The sequence below is a fragment of the Artibeus jamaicensis genome, unplaced genomic scaffold, assembly GCF_021234435.1.
Source record: "Artibeus jamaicensis isolate MK-2021 breed Jamaican fruit bat unplaced genomic scaffold, CSHL_Jam_final scaffold_847, whole genome shotgun sequence".
Classification (NCBI taxonomy): Eukaryota; Metazoa; Chordata; class Mammalia; order Chiroptera; family Phyllostomidae; genus Artibeus; species Artibeus jamaicensis.
In genome coordinates, this window is record NW_026522057.1 from 15,852,608 (window position 1) to 15,869,253 (window position 16,646).

Below are 16,646 nucleotides of genomic sequence, written 5' to 3' on the forward strand. Positions count from 1 at the left end.
TAGTCGGTCTCCGGAAGCAATCCTTCGCAGCTGCGCAGAGAGCCGCGCCCCCCGCGCGCTGCTGGGGGGGCGGGGCGAGCTCTGCCTGGGAGTGGGCGGGGCAGTGGGCGGCCGCACGTGCGGACACGGTGGGGCTCTGCCTTCCGAGACCAGGGTCCCTCCTGTTAGACCCGTAGGTAAAAATTGTCGGAGCTCGGAGATGTTGCCCCTCTGGTCTCTGTCTCTTTGCTGCTTTTAGTCCCGATCCGATTTTTGCAGTATGAGATCTGACTATGTCGCTGTTCGGCCCCCAAATTGTGTGGTGGCCACGGTCCCCATCCCCACTGCAAACTTGACAACCCTGGCGTTCCAGATCCTTGGGCTGCAGAACTTGTCTTGCATATCTCCCTGATCCCCTTCACAATTCTCATCGGCCAAGACCCTCTGCCTTCTCTCCAGCAAAAATGGGCTTTTCCCCTGACTCCTGCCTGCCGTCCAGCGCTTTGTACCTTTCTCCTATTTTAGCCTTTATGTGTTACACAGACACACAGTATTTTCAGCGACTTGATCAGATGGGTAGGGTAGATCCCAAAGGCATTGGGAAAGAAAACCACCCACATTTCCACATTCCCTCCAGGCCGCTCACCCACTCCCTCTTTGTACTCAAACCCTCCAGGTCCTGGTGTACATGGCATCCAGGCCTAGATCACGTGCCCTCCTGACCGCAGCACGTGGCCGTGCCTGGCTCCCCGGTTGCAGTTCTTTGGTCTAAAAAAATCCTACAAATCCCAAGGGGCCCTGCATTTTCATTTTGAACTGGATCCTGCAAATTATGTAGCTGGTCTTGGCCAGAGACCTTAGAGGTCCCTGAGCCCCATCATATTTCGAAGGACGTTGACTTCTAGGTCCAGCCCTTTTTCAAGGCTGGCAAACATCGAGTTCACTTTCCCGGGCAATGGCAGACCTTTGCTGGATGTGGTGGATGCTGTCTTGGAGCCTCACCCAGATCCCCTTTACTCTGCCAGTGAATCCATCCTCCAGCTGCTGTGTTGGCTGCTGCTCACAGCTGCCCCCTTTTCTGGAAAATTGCCCTTGCAGAAGGGAGAATGGAGGCCCCAACCTGGGAAGTTACTCTACCCCCCAGTCAGTGGGCAGCTGATACAGTACCGAAAGGCCGGTTTAACTCTGGTGCAGTTTATGCTTTGGAGCCCTTTCCCCACAATCAGGCCAAGGCTAGGCTTTGACTCTGTCCCTGCTCAGTGTTTTTCCTTCCTACTTTGCTTTCTTTGCATGTTTTTCCTGAAGGGGACTCCTTCAGAAACAAACTACCGAATGCCGGTCTTCAGTTGTGTTTCTGAGACAATGGGTTTGACTCTATCAACACAGCATCAGACTCTAAATATATCAAGTTCCACTATGAGGTCCATCACAAAATTATTTTCAGAAAGTTGCTCAAGTCTCCTGGTGACAGATAAGATAGTCCCCAAAGGCATTCCAACCACACTCCCTTGCCCATCTGGCAAGCCAATCCCACAGAGGAGTCAGCCCAAGAAGGGCGAAACTGAACAACCCACTCAAGGGAAAGGCACTTTGAACCACCCTTGTCTCTCCAGTTTTATTAGAGGACATGTTGGGGACCGGTGAGGGAAGTGGCAGAGGTGTGACAAGAGGGCAGCTGCGGGCCTGCCCCCACCATGAGCTTCAAGGCACACAGAGGCCGGGCAGAGGCCTCTGATGAGGATGGAGAAAGCCCAGGTGATCGGTACCTACTGCCACCCACGATTGGAAGGAAGCACCAAAAAAGGCTCAGGGGCCCTCGTTCCCGGGAAGGGCATGGACGCACACGGCCCCCAGGGCATAGAGAACTCAGCTGAGCTTGCTGGCTCCTTTGCTCTGGAGATCAGAGGGGAAGGAAATATTCCGGCTTGCAAGGACTTCTTTTTCACCTCAGTGAAAACAGGCGGGGAAGAAGTGTAGGGGTGCAATGTAGAACAAAACACCCCACAATCAACACTCAGGCTGAATCTCAACTCTGCCACGAGTGACCTTGGGCAAGTCTCTGCATTTCCCTGAGACTTAATTTCTTTTCTTTTTTAAAAAAAGATTTTATTTACTTTTAGAGAGGGCACAGGAGAAAGAGAGGGAGAGAAACATCAGTGTATGAGTGATATACCGATCAGTTGCCTCTCACGTAACCCCAACTGGGGGCCTGGCCTGCAACCCAGGCACGTGCCCTGACTGGGAATCGAACTGGAGACCTTTTGGTTTGCAGGTCTAAGTTCAATCCACTGACCTACTCCAGCCAGGGTGAGACTCAGTTTCTTCATCTGAAAAATGGGAACAGATAATATCTGCCTCATGGGCTTGTTGTAAGGATTAAATGAGAAAAGACACGTAATCTTAACAAAATGCCTCCAATGGAGAAAGTTCAGTGTGGCTACTCCAGTGGCAGGCAGGAGAGCTCAGCAGATGGAAGGCCTGGGAATGTGTCTGAGGAAATGTCTGCCTGCCTTCCTCCTCCAGGTCTAAGAGAGAACCCCGCGGGGTAGGGTCGGGGAGCAGGCTTGGCCCCAAGGGCCTTAACGAAAGCCTTAGGGGTCTTGTGGGCCTGAGTGGAGAGCAAGGGTACACTGACCCCCTGAGGACTGTTTAAAAAAAAACAGGAGAAGGAAGAGCGGTGTATTTCTTCCCACAGGTGCAACTGCGAAGACATCAAACTGGATCCACCTAGGATTTCAGACCCAGCCATCATGGGGCAGCTGCTGGAGGGAGGCTGGGCCCCTTCCTTCTCCTTAGTGCTGGGGTTATCAAAAATACCTACAAACTGTGAGAAAGGTAACATAAAAACACTTCTCTGCATGTATAAAAAAGAGACTGGCCGTGGTCAGTGGCTTGGGATATGAACCAAGGCCCTAAGAGGGGCCGAGGACGGTCAGCAGCTGTGCAGCAGTGGACAGGATGGTCGGGCCGCCCTGCCTGCTGGGATGGTGCCGGCTCTGGGGAGGCTCCGCCCTTTTGGCTGGGCGATCTTCGGTGGAGCTGAGGTCTCAGGGCGGGAGGCAGTACCAGGGCTCTGGCTCCTGCAGCCCTACTGTGACCCTGTGCTGCGGTGGTGGGCTCGGGATGCTTTGGGCCTGGGCCTCGGGGACTCCCCCGTGGAACCCCTGGCTGAGGGCAGCAGCCTGCTTCACAGAAAAGCTTTCCAGTCAGCTGGCCTCTGGCAGGTCCCCGGGTGGTTGGGGGGTCCTATCATCAGGTCGGATAGACTGGTCTGGGAGCCAAGTTCTGGGGGACTGAACGGTTTCCCCTTCTGAAGAAGGGTGGGTTCTGCCCAGAGCCTCCAGATGGCTGTCTCTCGCTGAGACCAGCCCCACGGGGGACACCAGGCACAGGAGGGCAGCTAGAGCGATGGCCAGGAAGAAGGCTCCAGACAAAAACAGGACACTTCTCTGGCCCGAGCCCCTCCCGCCACGCCAGGGCTTCTTGGTGTTCCTTATGGGGAGAGGTGAAAGGAAGGAGAAAGGGGTGACCCTGTTTTCCTCGCACTCACTTCTCCCTATTCTTCACCCCACAAGGGCCTGGACCATGTGCCTGAGAGGGTGACCTCTAGTGAAATGACCCCACACTCCATGTCAGGGGGTCTCAAGCAGCTTCTGGAGCCAGGTGGGTAGTAAAGGGCCGATGGTGGCAGCTGGAGCTTCAGGTTCACACACCTGTCAGCCATAACAGGTGCAGAGCTAGGCCAGCCACCTTAGCTGACCTCCGACCTCACAGGCAGCCTGGGAGCGGTGGGGTGTGAACGCCCGGTCGTTGAAACGTGTGAGGACCACTACGGCTCTGGGGCCGAGGGGCCTGTCCGTTGTTGCTGGAGGCCCTTCTCTGCAGCTCTGCCCTCAGCCTGGCTCCTCCAGGCCCAGGTGGGGCCTCCCCTCTAGGGCCGGAGGAGGGGCAGGCCTCGCCGGAGGCCCTCCTGCAGGAACTGCATGTAGGTGGCCGTGGACGGGTCCTCAAAGGTGGATGAGAAGCTGAAGGCGTCGTTCTCCATGTCCTCGGGCTTCATGGAGGTGATGTCCAGGAAGTAGTTGGCGTTGATGTGGTGGACCTTGGAGAAGGACTGGGTGAGGCGGGGCCCGTTCGGGCTCAGAGCCCCTCTGCTGTCCGCTCAGCCTCTCTCGGGAGAAGTAGCCACTCTCAGGCCACAACTGTCCTCCCCGAGGCAGATGGCGGACAGGCGGAACCCTTGCCAGAACCCTGGCCCGGGCTGCCCCCTGCTCCTGCCTCTGCCCTCTCAAGGCCCTCTGACCACCATGCTCCACGCCTCTTCTGCCAGCGAAGGAAACCCCACGCCTTCTGTCACACTTTCCCTGTCCCCGCCCCCACTGCTTTGCTCCGCCCACACCCTGCTTCTGTCAGGAGGAGCAGGAGATGCCAGGCTCCCAGGTGGCCGGGCCGGCTTTCAAAGCTGCACTTCCTACTTGGGCGACATTTGAGCCTCCGCTTCCTCGTGTGTAGCAGGGTGTCTGTGGTCCTCTAGCCCCCAGAGCGGCTGTGAGACCCGCCTGGGGGACGGGCGTGAGTGCTTCGAGGGGCCCTTGGGGAGCAGCAAGGCCTTGAAGTCTGCCCAGCAGGGGGACGGGGTGAGGAGGGTTGGGGGGAGGTCCCTGGTCCTCTCTACCTGTCACAAGGCCTGGCTTGTCCCTCCTTCCACCCCAGGGCTGACTGCAGTGGTCCAAGGTGAGCTTTCTCTTCCAGGCTGTGCCCCTTTCCACTCCGCTGCCACACTGTGCCTACTGCTCCTCGGTCCCCGAAGTACTGTTGAGGTCCCCTTCCCTGCAGCAGCATCCTGACGCCTGCACGAGGCAGGCAGACTGGGCATCGAGATCCCTCTTTTACAGATGTGATGACGGGGGCTCAGCCTGGCTGAGACAGCCAGGAAGGGGTGCAGCCAGACCCAAAGCCTGATGAGGTCTGTGAGTCTGTGCCCGCGGCTGGTGGCCTCCTCTACCCACTGCCTGGCCCTGGGGTGCAGGTGGAGGGAGTGACCTACCACGGTGCCATTGGGCAGACAGATCATCATTTCCACCGGGAAGCTGTACTTCTCCAGGTGCAGGTCGGCCAGCTCCTTGTGGGATGGGTTCTCCAGGTTGTTCTGTGGGGACAGATGGGCACACTCCTGACGCCCTGGCCCCCAGCACTGTCCTTGGGGCTCCCAAGGGGCTGTTTCCAACTCCCCTCCACTCACCTGCAGGTCCTCCAGCTCCTTCACCAGGGACCAGGTGCTAATGAAGCTCTCGTTGAGGAGGGCAAGAATGGGCGAACTTTCCAGGACTGTCTCCCGGAGAGTCCGCCCTGAACCTGTTCAGGGAGACATGCGGCTGGAAGTGTGAGGCACCCGCGTGTCTCCCCAGGCTTCACCCAGCAGTAACCCTCACGGGCAATGGCGTGGGCTGTGTGCCGTGGAACGCAGACTCGGAGACTGCGGTGCTGAGTCAGTGGCAGCTGTCACTCGTCGGCATCCTGGGACTTGCAGCCTTGGGTCCACAAAGCTCCATCCCAGGGCCTTTGCCCAGCCTGCTCTTCCTCTCAAATACTCTCTCTCCTGTCACTTGACAAACTCCTGCTCATCCTCAGTCTCAACTTAATGTCACTTTCTCTAAGAAGCCTGTCCTGATCCCCCAGTTACACACCCACATGCCACTCTGGGCCTTGCACCGGACCACACACTCACAATGCTTGCACTTATTCACCCAACGTCTGCCCTCTGCACCACACTGCGCTCCCCAAGGACAAGGGCCGCTTCTGACTTCCTGACTGCAGGACTCCGGCGCTCGGCCTGTGGCGTGGCACAGGGGGCCCAGCATGCTTGCTGATTGATCCGATGGGGACAGGCTCACTGTCTTACTCATCTTGGGGCCCACCGTCTGTCTGACGCCCAAAGAGTTTTGCATCCAGCAGGTCTTCAGTGAATTTCCGATGATGTGAATGCACGCCCTGCCTCTGGCACTACTTCTGTTTTTATCTCACCTGTGTGCCACCTTTTATGGAGCACAGGCACCCACACATCCATTTCCTACAGCTCTGGGAGGTGAGCATGTTCCCCTCCTCTACTGTTGAGAGAACTGAGGCTCAGGGAGGGGAAGTCACTTGGCCACAGTTTCTAAGGTGGAGATGGCTGAGCTGGGCTCTCTGCTGCATCCAGCATCTTCCTCTGAGCTCAGCACAGAGACCTCCTGAGCCCTGAGCCCGAGCCCCTACCCCGTGCAGTCCCGAGTCCCCCATATTCTAACAGAGGAGATCATTGGTCTTAGAGCCTCCTGTACCCCACAAAGTGTAAGGTTCCCCGTTTCTCCCCTTGGATGGCCGGGTCTCCCTCACCTCAGCAGGACTGGTCATCCAGGGCCCCCCACAACAGGATCGAGTGCACCAGCTTGTTCTGGGCCTTGGCTTGGTCGAAGGCCTCGGTGAATGGCAGGTAGGTGACCTGGGGCCAAGCCGAGACAGAGAGAAGCTACTGTGTGCAGCCAGGGTCCCATTCAGGGGCTGAGTATGTACCGTGTGTGCGCGTGTGTCTGTGAAGGGGTGTTGCTGGGGTGGGGGATGCCTCCCCGAGTTCTGAGTAGCTAAGGGAGCCCCCCGTCCCGGCCCTGCTGAGCCCTGCAGGGCAGGAGCCTCAGGAGCAGGCCCTACACGGAGCCCAGAGCCCTGTGCCCGCCTGCTGCTCCCTGCTGCAGCCCCAGCCCCACGGATCCTGACACCCGCCCCACTCCTGCCCGGCCTCACCTTCTTGAAGGGGTACATGGCCACCTCCAGGCGCCGGGCAGCCTCCTCCCAGCTCAGCTCCTGCTGCCACTTGATCTCCTCAAACACAAACTGGAGGGGCTCCCCCGAGGGCAGGCGGCTGTCAATCATGTTGCCATCCTCGTCCAGGATCACGGAAGGTATTGAGGGGCCTGTGGCCTCCAGCTCCATCTAGGACGGAGGTCAGCGAGGGATGTCTCAGAGATGGGCAAGAATCCTCAAGGGGCCTGGAGAGACCCTCAAAGACCCCCCACTCATTGCAAAGGTGAGGAAACTGAGGTCCAGGGGAGGGCGGGGCCCAGTCAGGGCTATGCAGTGAGTCTGGGACAGAGCCAGTGTCCAACCAGGGCTCCTTCCACTGCGGGAAGCTATCTGAGGACCATGGCAGATGGTCGGTTCCGTGTGCAGAAATGGGTGGTTTCCCAGAATCCTGCTCTGGGAACAGTTGGCCTCAGCCTGCGGGAGCTCTGTCCTTCAGAGCTCTGTCCTGGAGCTCCTGGCTGCCTGGGCCCTCCCCGGAGCCAGGCTCCGAAGTCCTGTGACGGAGCCCTGCGGCTGAGCCCCTGCCTTCCTAGCCCATCCGTGGGGACCATCGTGTGCTCACCTGGGGTATGTAACCGATGTCCACCTCCATATTGCTGTTCTCACTGGCCCCATATAGCCACTCCATGTCCACATTCAGAGACCTGGGGGCCGGGGAGAGGGTGGCCAGGAGATGTCAGACATGATCTTGTTGAAAGTGCACAGCTGTCTCCATTTTACAGATGAGAACACGGAGTGTTGGCAGGTTGAACCCAAGGTCTCAGAGCTGCCTGGCTCTCCCCTGGGGTGCTCTTCCTGAGCCATTGCAATCGCATCACCTTCCACCAGCCCAGCCCTCACAGTTCACAAAGGGCTTCCATATCCCCGGCCCCTGGACTGCCCTCGACTCTTCCAGGCAGAGGTCATCAGTGCATCTCCTCAGGGCGCCATGGAGACCTGAAACCCTGACACCGTCCTTCAGCAGGAAGTCTGACCTGACCAGATGCCATCTGCAGATCTGCCACATGAGGGCGCCCCAGGACTAACAATTAACCACTATGTGCCCTGGGGGTGGGGTGGGGGGTTGGTGTCAGCAGTCCCTTGTGGCCTGGTCCTGGGGCTGCACATTTGCCCTTCTCCTTCTGTTCCCTCCAGTCCAGGACCCCCGACCTTCAACCCTGGGGCAGGAGATGAAACCTGGGCTGAGCCAGCCGTAAAAGGAGAGGGAGGAAGCCACTCTTCCCAGGGGGCAGCCTTCTCTCCCCAGGTTATTCCAACCATCCTCTCGCTCCTGCCAGCCTCCTATCTAGAAAATGAGGAAACTGAGGCACAGTAGGGCCAAAGTCTTAACCACAGATGCAACCCGCTGGCGTCATGGCAGAGTGACTTAACTCTGGGTCTCCCTGCTCCCAGCCCAGGTCTTGACCCTGTCCTGAGTCACTAAGTGGCCACTTAGGAATCAAGAAGACCTGAAACGCCTCCCTCCCCCTCCCCCGAGGCCCGGTGGTTGCCGCCCAGGCGGTGGAGCGCACTTGCAGTTCCCTCCGCCTGCTACACCCTCCTCACCCTCTAGGTCTCTGCGGGGATGTCCCTTCCTCCGAGAAGCCTTCCTAGACCCTACTGGCCAGGACCCTGCCCACTTGTTGGCCTGCACCTAGGGTGGCCCGAGCAGGCTGGGGTTAGGGGTCAGTGCTGTGGGGGTGGGGAGGCTCGGCTTCAAGGAGGGTCTGCCCTACTGAATGGGGTCACAGCTGGTGGGCCAGGCTCATGCAGCACCTGGCACATACTGTCGGATGCTGAGAGGACCCTCGGCCTGCCTCAGGCTGCCCACTCCTGGGTCGGCTCCAGGCCTCCCCCAGGAGATGTGGTTCTGGGGAGCACAAAATGGCCAGAGACTGAGGGGGCCTCTGGGCACCTGCTTTTGATCCTGGAGCCAGGGGGCTCGGGCCAAAGCTCCCACCTGTGGTTGGGTACGAAGAGCCGGAAGTCACGGACATGGGTGGCATCTTTGGAGAGGATGATGTGGCCGGTGAACTGGCCGGGCGAGAACCAGAAGGGGAAGTCGGGTGGCTCGCTGAGCTGGAACTCGGCGTGGATCCTGGGGGAAGAGGCCCATCTGGGAGCAGGCCCTGCTGAGCTGGAGCCCACCCTCCCATATCTGCTCCAAAGCCTGGGGACCCTTGGCCAGTCTGTGGGGACAGGGCTGGGCAGGGGGCGCGCAGAGTGTGTGTGGCAGGGAGAAGGCACAAGGGCGCCGCCCTGCTCAAGGCCCAGTCCACAGGCTGCCTTCGGGGCCTTGTCGGACCCTCCTCCCAGCTCTAAACACCCCTCTTCTGTGTGGGTGACAAGTCACAGCCACCAGCCTGTGCTAAGCACGCTCCACACCTTTTCTCTTCCTTCCAGGAGCAAGTCACCGGTACCCTGATCCTCACATGAGGAAACTGAGGCACAGAGGGCCCAGGAACACAGGGTGTAAGTGGGGCTTCCATCCAGGCCTGCCCTCCCCTTGCTGAGCCCTTCTGCCCTGCCCTGGAGTCCCGGACCTGGGTGGGAGGCAAGGGTGGGGCTGCAAGGACCACTCACCGGAACATCACGGTGTAGTAGAAGTCGCTGATGGCGGTCAGGCAGGCGACGGCCCCCTGAGGGGCAAAACGGGTCTTCACGAAGGGCCTCGGGTGGAACATGCTCAGGAGCCGGTGGATGATGACCTGGGGGAAGGGCAGTGGGACCCAGGCTGGCTGCTGGGCCCTGCAGACCTAGGGTTCGGGGTGGAGGTGGGCAGCAGGTGGGGCAGGGCTGGCATGGGGGTCCAGGTGCAGATGGGCAGGGGCCGTGCCTGGACAGGGGCTGGGGCGCAGGGCCCGGGGCTCACCGTGGGCTGCCCTCACCTCCTTGCCCTTGGGCGGTGGCGGGTAGAAGCGGTTGTTGGACAAATAACCGGTGAAGACACTCAGTTCACTGGGGATGATCCACCAGGGCTCGCCCAGCTCTGCCTTGCCCGGAGGGGGAAGGAAGGGCCGGAAGTGGCGGGCGGCAAACACAGCGTTTGGCGAGGCTGCGGCTGTCCAGTTGCGGAGGCCAGACAGGGCCATGCGGGAGACCTGGGGCAGGGGAAGCTGAAGCTCTCGGGCACTGAGAACACAACTTGGGGTCCCTTGTCCCATGCGTGGGTGGAGGTAGTTTTTTTAGCCCTGAGCCAGCCCATGAGCCAAGGATGCACAGGGACCTCGGGGTACGGGGGGCGGGGGTCCTGCCCTGGTGACGGCCACAGGCCTGGCACCGTCCTGCCAGAGCTGAGGCTCATCTCCACCCAGCCCTCCTGCCCCCCCCCCCACCTGAGAAGCAGCACCCTAAGTCCCACTCGGGCCTAGTCCAGGCAGAAGCAGCTCACTGGAGCATGGGGGGCCGGAGGGCCACCCGGGACTGGAACAGGAAGGTAGGGGGAGCCTTCCTGACCCTTGCCACCCACCCTGTTTCTGTCCCATGATTTCCCCCCTCCAAGTCTGATCCCAGAGGCGGCGACTGTCCTACAGACCAGGGTAGTGCTCGGGGTTGGAGCTGAGCCTGTGGATAGAGGCAGTCGCCACCTTTTGGGTGAAATCTCCAGGGTCAAGAGCAGGATAAGAGACAGGGAAGGAAGGCCACCCACCAGGGAGCACCCAGGCCCCAGTGGATGGGTGCCCACCTCACTTCTACCTGATGCGCAGGAGAGAGTGAGGGTCTGGGACCATGCAGGCCTGTGCACACCTGCCTGGTGCGCAGGTGGGACCCAGGAGCACATAGGCACCACCTTCTGTAGCTGCTCCCTGCCCTTCTGGGCTACAGGGGGGGTTCCTTCCCACTGAGGCATCAGCCCCATGACCGTGAGTGCCTGGCACCCCTCAGGGGTGCTCAGGGGCCAGGGAGCTGCCCTGTCTTTGACAGCAGCAGGTCCTCTCTCCCTTCCCCACCTCAAAGGTCCAATGGGAAGTGGAGGTGGGAAGAGAGAGGAGCAGGGAGCTCCCACTGAGGGGGCTGAGCAGGCAGGTGCTCACAGCAGCACTGTTGTGCGGGGCCCTGCTCCCAGGCTGGGGGGCTGGGCCCTGCTCCCAGGCTGGGGGGCTGGGCTCTGCGGGGCTCTTTGAGGGAGGCTGGGTGGGCCTGGGGTGCCGCTCCAGACCTATCTCCCCTGCAAGTGTGGGTTCTCGCTGCTCTGTGGGGGACTCATTTGCTCAGGCAGCTTCAACCTCAACTCCAGGCTCACTGGCACCAAACCCATCTCCACCGGGAGCTTTCCATGGAAGGCCAAACCTGTGTTTCAGACCACTTATGGGACCCTCCCTGTGACACCCCCTGGGTACTTCAGCTCCAACCTGCCCAAACTGCTCCAATTCTGACTCCACCAGACCTGCTTCCTGTCGCAGTCCCCATGGGGCAAATGGCAGCCGGCCTCCTGGTCACCAGCAGGAAGCCTGTCACTTCCCATTAGCAGCCACACCCTGTCTCCTCCCGGCCCCCATCCTGCCGTCCGTGGCCGTCAGTCCTCCATGGGCACTGCCTCCCCTGCCTGCCCACCCTCCTCCCAGGAGCTCATCTTCTTGCTTCCCATCCATCCCTTCAGCTCCAGCTGCCATCCCGGGAAGCACAGACCTGATCAGGGAGCTGTCCTATTTAAAAATCTGCTACGGTGTTTTGCTGCTGCAGAATGAGGGTCACAGCCAGGCAACTCAGGCCCTTCTAGGTGTGGCAACTTCTTGTCCAGCCCACTGTCCCAAGTGCCCTGCGTCCAGGCTCCCTGCTCCCTGCCCTCAGGTGACCGCCCGGCACTTTCTGCCTTCAGGCCTTTGTTCATGCCAAAGTGACACTTCAGCTGAGAAGTAAAGGCTGAGGAGTGGGCTGGGCGTGGGGCGAAATTCCTGGCTGGGGAAGCAGCACAGAGAAGGCTCGTGGCTGGAATAGAGAGAGCCCAGGGGGAGCGTGGGGGAGAGGGGGGTGGGGGGGAGAGGCAGGCAGGGTGTGGGGGTGCTTAGGTCCCCTGATGGGCCTGAGACCTCATCCACCGGGTCTTAGGTTCGGGGCAGGCTGGTTAGCAAAGCACTTGTCAGGTGCCCTCCCCACCCCCCAGCCCCCTGCGAGGGGTCTGGGGTGCTCAGATGTGGGGACACAGGCCTGGCCCTCAGCAAACTCACAGCCTGTGGGGAAAAGACCGACCTGCTAAAAGGAATGATTCTAAGTGAGGCGGCTGCAACGAAGTGGGGTCGGTCCTGCCTCATCTGGCTAAACCCCTCTCCTCCTCCTGCAATCCCCGGCAGAGGCCACTCCTCCAGGAAGCCATCCCAGATTCCCCCGGGGGTGAGAGGCTCCGTGCTTATCCCTCCTGCTCCCGCCCCCTGGGGGGCGGGGACGGCAACACACCCACTTCTGGGCCCCCAGGCCTGGTGCACTGGGCGCAGGGAGGGCAGCTGGTGAAGGAACGAGGAAAGGGAAGGTGCGCGCAGGTGGCCCTCCATCTGTGGCCCCACCTGCGGGCTCGCCCCCACCCAGACTCACCCCTAGGAATCCATCTTTGCTCTTGGTCATGGACTCAGGGAGCAGAGGCTGGAACCGGGCTTCTATGGTGAGCGTCTCCTCGCTGGGGTCAGGCGGCAGCTCCTCCTCCTCGTAGCTGGCCGTGGGAGCTGACCCTGGAAGACACAGACCGCCGGGGGGGGGGGCCGCCCTTAGGCTTCCACTCTGGCCAGTGGCTGAGGCGGCCAGCTTGGAGCTGAGGGGAAACAGTTACCAATCGCCGGAACCAATCGCCGGAGCAACAACCAATATGCATGGCATTTGGGTTTCAGCGTCTGCCTCCCATGAGGCAGACAGTGTTACTACCAACTCCTGTTTTATGAATGAGAAATTGGGAGGCTCGGAGGTGATGTCACTTCCCCAAGGTCACACAGCTAGGTAGCAGGGAGTCAGGATTCAAACCCAGGCCTGTTTTACTCCAAACCCAGTCACCACGACCCTCTTCGCGGGGAGCTGAGACCCCAGCATCTCAGTTTCCTCACAGGCTCGGGAACCAGGTGGCCTAGGTTCCAGTCCCAGCCCTACCCCTCACCAGCTGTGCTCGGTTGGCCCGTGGCTTGTTACAAGGATTAAACAATCCACGTTGTTTTAGCAGAGGGCCTGGCGGAGAGCAAGCCCACACTAAACTTTAACTGTGTTACTATTACCAGAAGTTTCAGGGTCAGCGAGCCAGGGAGCTGAGGCTCAAACCTAGTTCTCCCGACGCCAACCTCTGCTCTTTCCGGAAGGCCAGGCTGGCTGCAGAAAGGCCGTGCTCACTGTCACCCTCCCCTGTGTTCTCCAGACCGAGTCCCAGATGAACTGGGTGCTGGGCCCACCAAAGGTGGCAAGTGGGCAGGCAGCTGCCCCGCCCAGCAGCTGGGATCCCCAGCACCAAAGACAGAGAGGAGCTATTTACCGGCACCGGGAGAGGAGAACAGAGCCCAGCTCCAAGCTGAGGTTGGCGCCACTTCCTGGCCCATCTGGGGCAGAGCTCTCAGCCTCCTTTGCTTTCCCAGGAAGGGAGAGCACTCGGTCATGAGGCCGCATGAAGCGACAAACCCTGCTCAGAGAGGCGCTCGGTGGCCGGACCCGAAGCAGTGAATGAAGGAAGAAACAGAATGAGACCATCTTTGGTATCACAGAAGGAGCACTGGGGTGGGAGTGAGGAGACACACTTCTCCCTGATTTTCTGGGAGCTGCCGTTTCCCCATCTGCATGAGGAGGGCTGGACTGGCAGTGGCTGACCTGGACTTCTCAGATCTTGTCCTGCTCAGAGATGAGCCAAATCTGTAATCTTTCAAGTGTGGAGGTGTGATGGAGGTCCAGGTGTCTGCAAGTCTATTTCCAAGGGGTGCCAATAGGACGGCAGGGCCCCACAGCCCGGACATCACATCTGCTCTCCCGGGGCAGGTTCATGCACGGAGGAGGCGCCTGGCCGCTGCTGACGGTGCACGGGCTCACTGGAAGCAGTTCCTAACTGGGGCCACCCAAATCGCCCGGGATGCCTTTCAGACCACAGGTGCCCAGAACCCACCTCAGACCCACTGAGTCAGAATCTTATGCGGCTAGAATCACCAAACTGCCCTTTTACTTAGTGCTCCCCAGGGCCCCTGAGGCAACCCCCGTCCTAAAGAACCACTGTTACGTCTCCCTTTGTGACTCAGCACAGGCAGATCCCCCCAAACCAGCAACATGGGAACCTCAGAGCAGGGGAGCAGCAGCAGCGTACAGGGTGACCAGCTGCTCAATTACTCCACTGTTGTCACCGGTAATTATCCGTAATGTCCAGCATTTTATAGCCCTTTGGTTTTTTAATAAAAGTTTTATTTCCTGACTTATAAGTAACATTTGCTCATTATAGAAAATTTGTAAAACTTTTAAGGTGTAAAGCAGAAAATGAAACACTCGGGATGGTACCAACCAGAGAGACTGTTTGCTTCTTTTTTCTGCTTAGATTTGGTGTTTTGTTTTTGTTTTCCCCAAACCTGGTCCGGTTTGCACTCACAATGGCTTCGGAGGTAAGGAAGGGCGGGGTTACTTCCCCAATGGAGAAAAAATTAATGTAAAAAATTTTAAAAGGTTCCCCAAGGCCAACAAGCCAGCATGTCATTGTGAGGGAACTCCTGCTTGCTGGCCATAAACAGGGACAAGGAGGTGCCCAAATTAAGACATCAAAGCCCATCCTCTGGGGCTGGCCTGCTCCCCTGCCCACCTGCTGTCCCCACAGACCTCACCGCCTCCAAGACACGGGCACGCATCTGCTCCAGCAAGTTGGCACTTCTCTGACTGTCCTCCTCTGGCAGTGACCACAGGTCACCAGGCCAGCAGGCGACGGACCTACCCGACCTGTCCTGAGACCCAGAAATCACATCTCGGGGCTTTGGTTCCGACTCGCTGGAGAGCACCTGGCATCCCTTCCCGCCTTTCCCGTCAGCTGACCTACTCCCACTGGGCGGCTCGGGTACCAAGTAGGGGCTGAGGTCACGAGTTCAAGCAATGTCACCAGAAATGGACACACAGGTTGGGGACTGAGAGGAGCACTGTATAATTCACTAGGTGTTCCAGGCCTCCATCTTCATGCCGCGGTGACAACAGCAACAGGACCAAACTCTGATGACAGGTGGGCAAAAGTGGACAGCGGGCCTGGGAGGGACAGGAGCCTGCCGGCCCCTTCGGAGAGCTCAGTGCTCACTGAGATCCCTGCGGCAGCTGCTCCTGAATGTCTCCCGCTTATCGGCCACTTTGCGGTTACCTTCTCTGACCCTGAAACCTGCAGGCTGGGGCAGAACCCGGGGCCAGATGGTCCTGGCTCCGCACTGTCCACCTGGGGTGGGTCAGCGAGCCTCCCTGTGCCTCAGTCTCCCCGACTGTAAACCTCGGGATCAGGACAGCACCAGTCTCCTGGGGGCGTTGCAAAGATTAAAGAGACGACTCATGTGAAATGCCTATAGTGATGTGGGCCCCCAGGAATCGGTCAGGGAATGCTACCTGGCATCGTTCGCATGTGGAGTGTAGATGGGAGTCTGTGTGCTGAAGCAGCGTGCCCAGACCGGCAGCTGGGAAGTATCCAAGCCAGTGTGCCAGGACCCACAACCTCCCCCCTTCTCCAGGCGGCCCTCCTGCTCAGAGCAGAGGGAAGTGCCTGGGCTCCCTCCCCAGCTTCTCCTGGTACCTGTCAGCTTCTCTGCGATGGGCCTGAACTCCTCGGGGCTGATGTACATATCGTGGTCAGTGTCCAACGAAGAGAAGAGAAAGAGGCCTTCTGCCCCCAGGGCCTTCAGCGCAGACTCCTGCTGGGGGAGGGAGAGGCTAGCTGAACACCATCCTCCTGAGTTCTCTCAACACGTCCTGGTTCCCCCTCCAACTGTTACTGCCCCAGGCCCCAGGCCCCTCCCCTGGTCCCCGCTTTACTCCGGGCCTCACCCACGGTCCGTCCCACCTTTCCGGGTCCCTTCTGTCTGGCCCCATCCCCATTTCACAACCCCGCTGTCCTCTCGCCTCCCCTCCCCTCCCTGCTGTCAGCGCTCCCCAGGCCCCCCTCCAGCCCCTCTGGGCCCAGCTGCACTCTGGGCCTTGTCTGCCGTCCCCTGTCCTGTGGACTGGCCCCTGCAGTTCATCTCAGCCCCTGCCTCACTTGCCCCAACAGTCCTTCCAAGCCTGCCCGACCCTGGTACCCTCTTTTCTCCTCGCTTCCATGCCGTCCTCCCCAGCCCACTGGTCCCACTGGGTCCATCCCCCTCCAGGCCGCCCTTCCTTCCCCGCCCCCGCACGGTACCCTCCGAGCGGGGCCTGCTCCACCCCCTGCCTCCTTTCCCCGGGGCCCAGACACTGCGCATCCCTCGCTCCCGCCGCCCGCCTGCCGGACCTGCCGCGCGGCCGCCTGGGCCTCAGTGTAGCGGCCGTAGGCCCGGGCGGCGGCGGCCGCGGCGGCGGCGGCGAGCAGGGCCCCGAGCAGCGCCACGACGCGAGCGCAGCGCGGCGAGGGCGCGGGCGGCGCGGGTGGCGCGGCGGGGCCGGGATTGGGGGGCCCGCGCTCGCCCGGCCGGACCCGGCCCATGGCTGCGGCTCGGCTGCGGCTCGGGGCGGCTGGGTAGCGGACCGGCGGGCGGAGGGGCGGGGCGGCCCGGGCGGCGGGGCGGGGCGGCCGCGGGGCCGTGGGGCTGCGCCCCGGCCCGCCCGTCGCCGTCCTGCCCTGGCCGCGCGCCCCCCCCACCGCCTGGCACAGGGTCTGGACACACTGGGGCGTCGGTAGGTGCTGAGCGAGACAGTGAAGAGATCCCGGGGCTCCCCACCACCCCTGCCATCCTCAGGCCCGTCCT

The 16,646-nt window shown here is 60.5% G+C and overlaps 1 protein-coding gene across 2 annotated transcripts; it reads right to left on the minus strand.

Annotated features, from left to right (window-relative positions):
* Positions 1-1,598: 1,598 nt before the first annotated feature.
* Positions 1,599-16,426, minus strand: SELENON (selenoprotein N). 2 transcript variants are annotated; one of them, XM_037135914.2, is made up of 12 exons: positions 16,193-16,426; positions 15,500-15,617; positions 12,328-12,461; positions 9,687-9,899; positions 9,382-9,506; positions 8,759-8,896; positions 7,382-7,463; positions 6,760-6,948; positions 6,355-6,460; positions 5,222-5,334; positions 5,027-5,128; positions 1,599-4,081 (listed from the first exon to the last, which is right to left on the minus strand). In XM_037135914.2, the coding sequence occupies exons 1-12, from the start codon at positions 16,382-16,384 to the stop codon at positions 3,911-3,913; spliced, it is 1,683 nt and encodes a 560-aa protein (XP_036991809.2). In that variant the 5' UTR covers positions 16,385-16,426; the 3' UTR covers positions 1,599-3,910. The 2 variants fall into 2 exon arrangements, with proteins under 2 accessions (XP_036991809.2, XP_036991810.2); XM_037135915.2 differs by having other exon boundaries at positions 15,500-15,620.
* Positions 16,427-16,646: the final 220 nt, after the last annotated feature.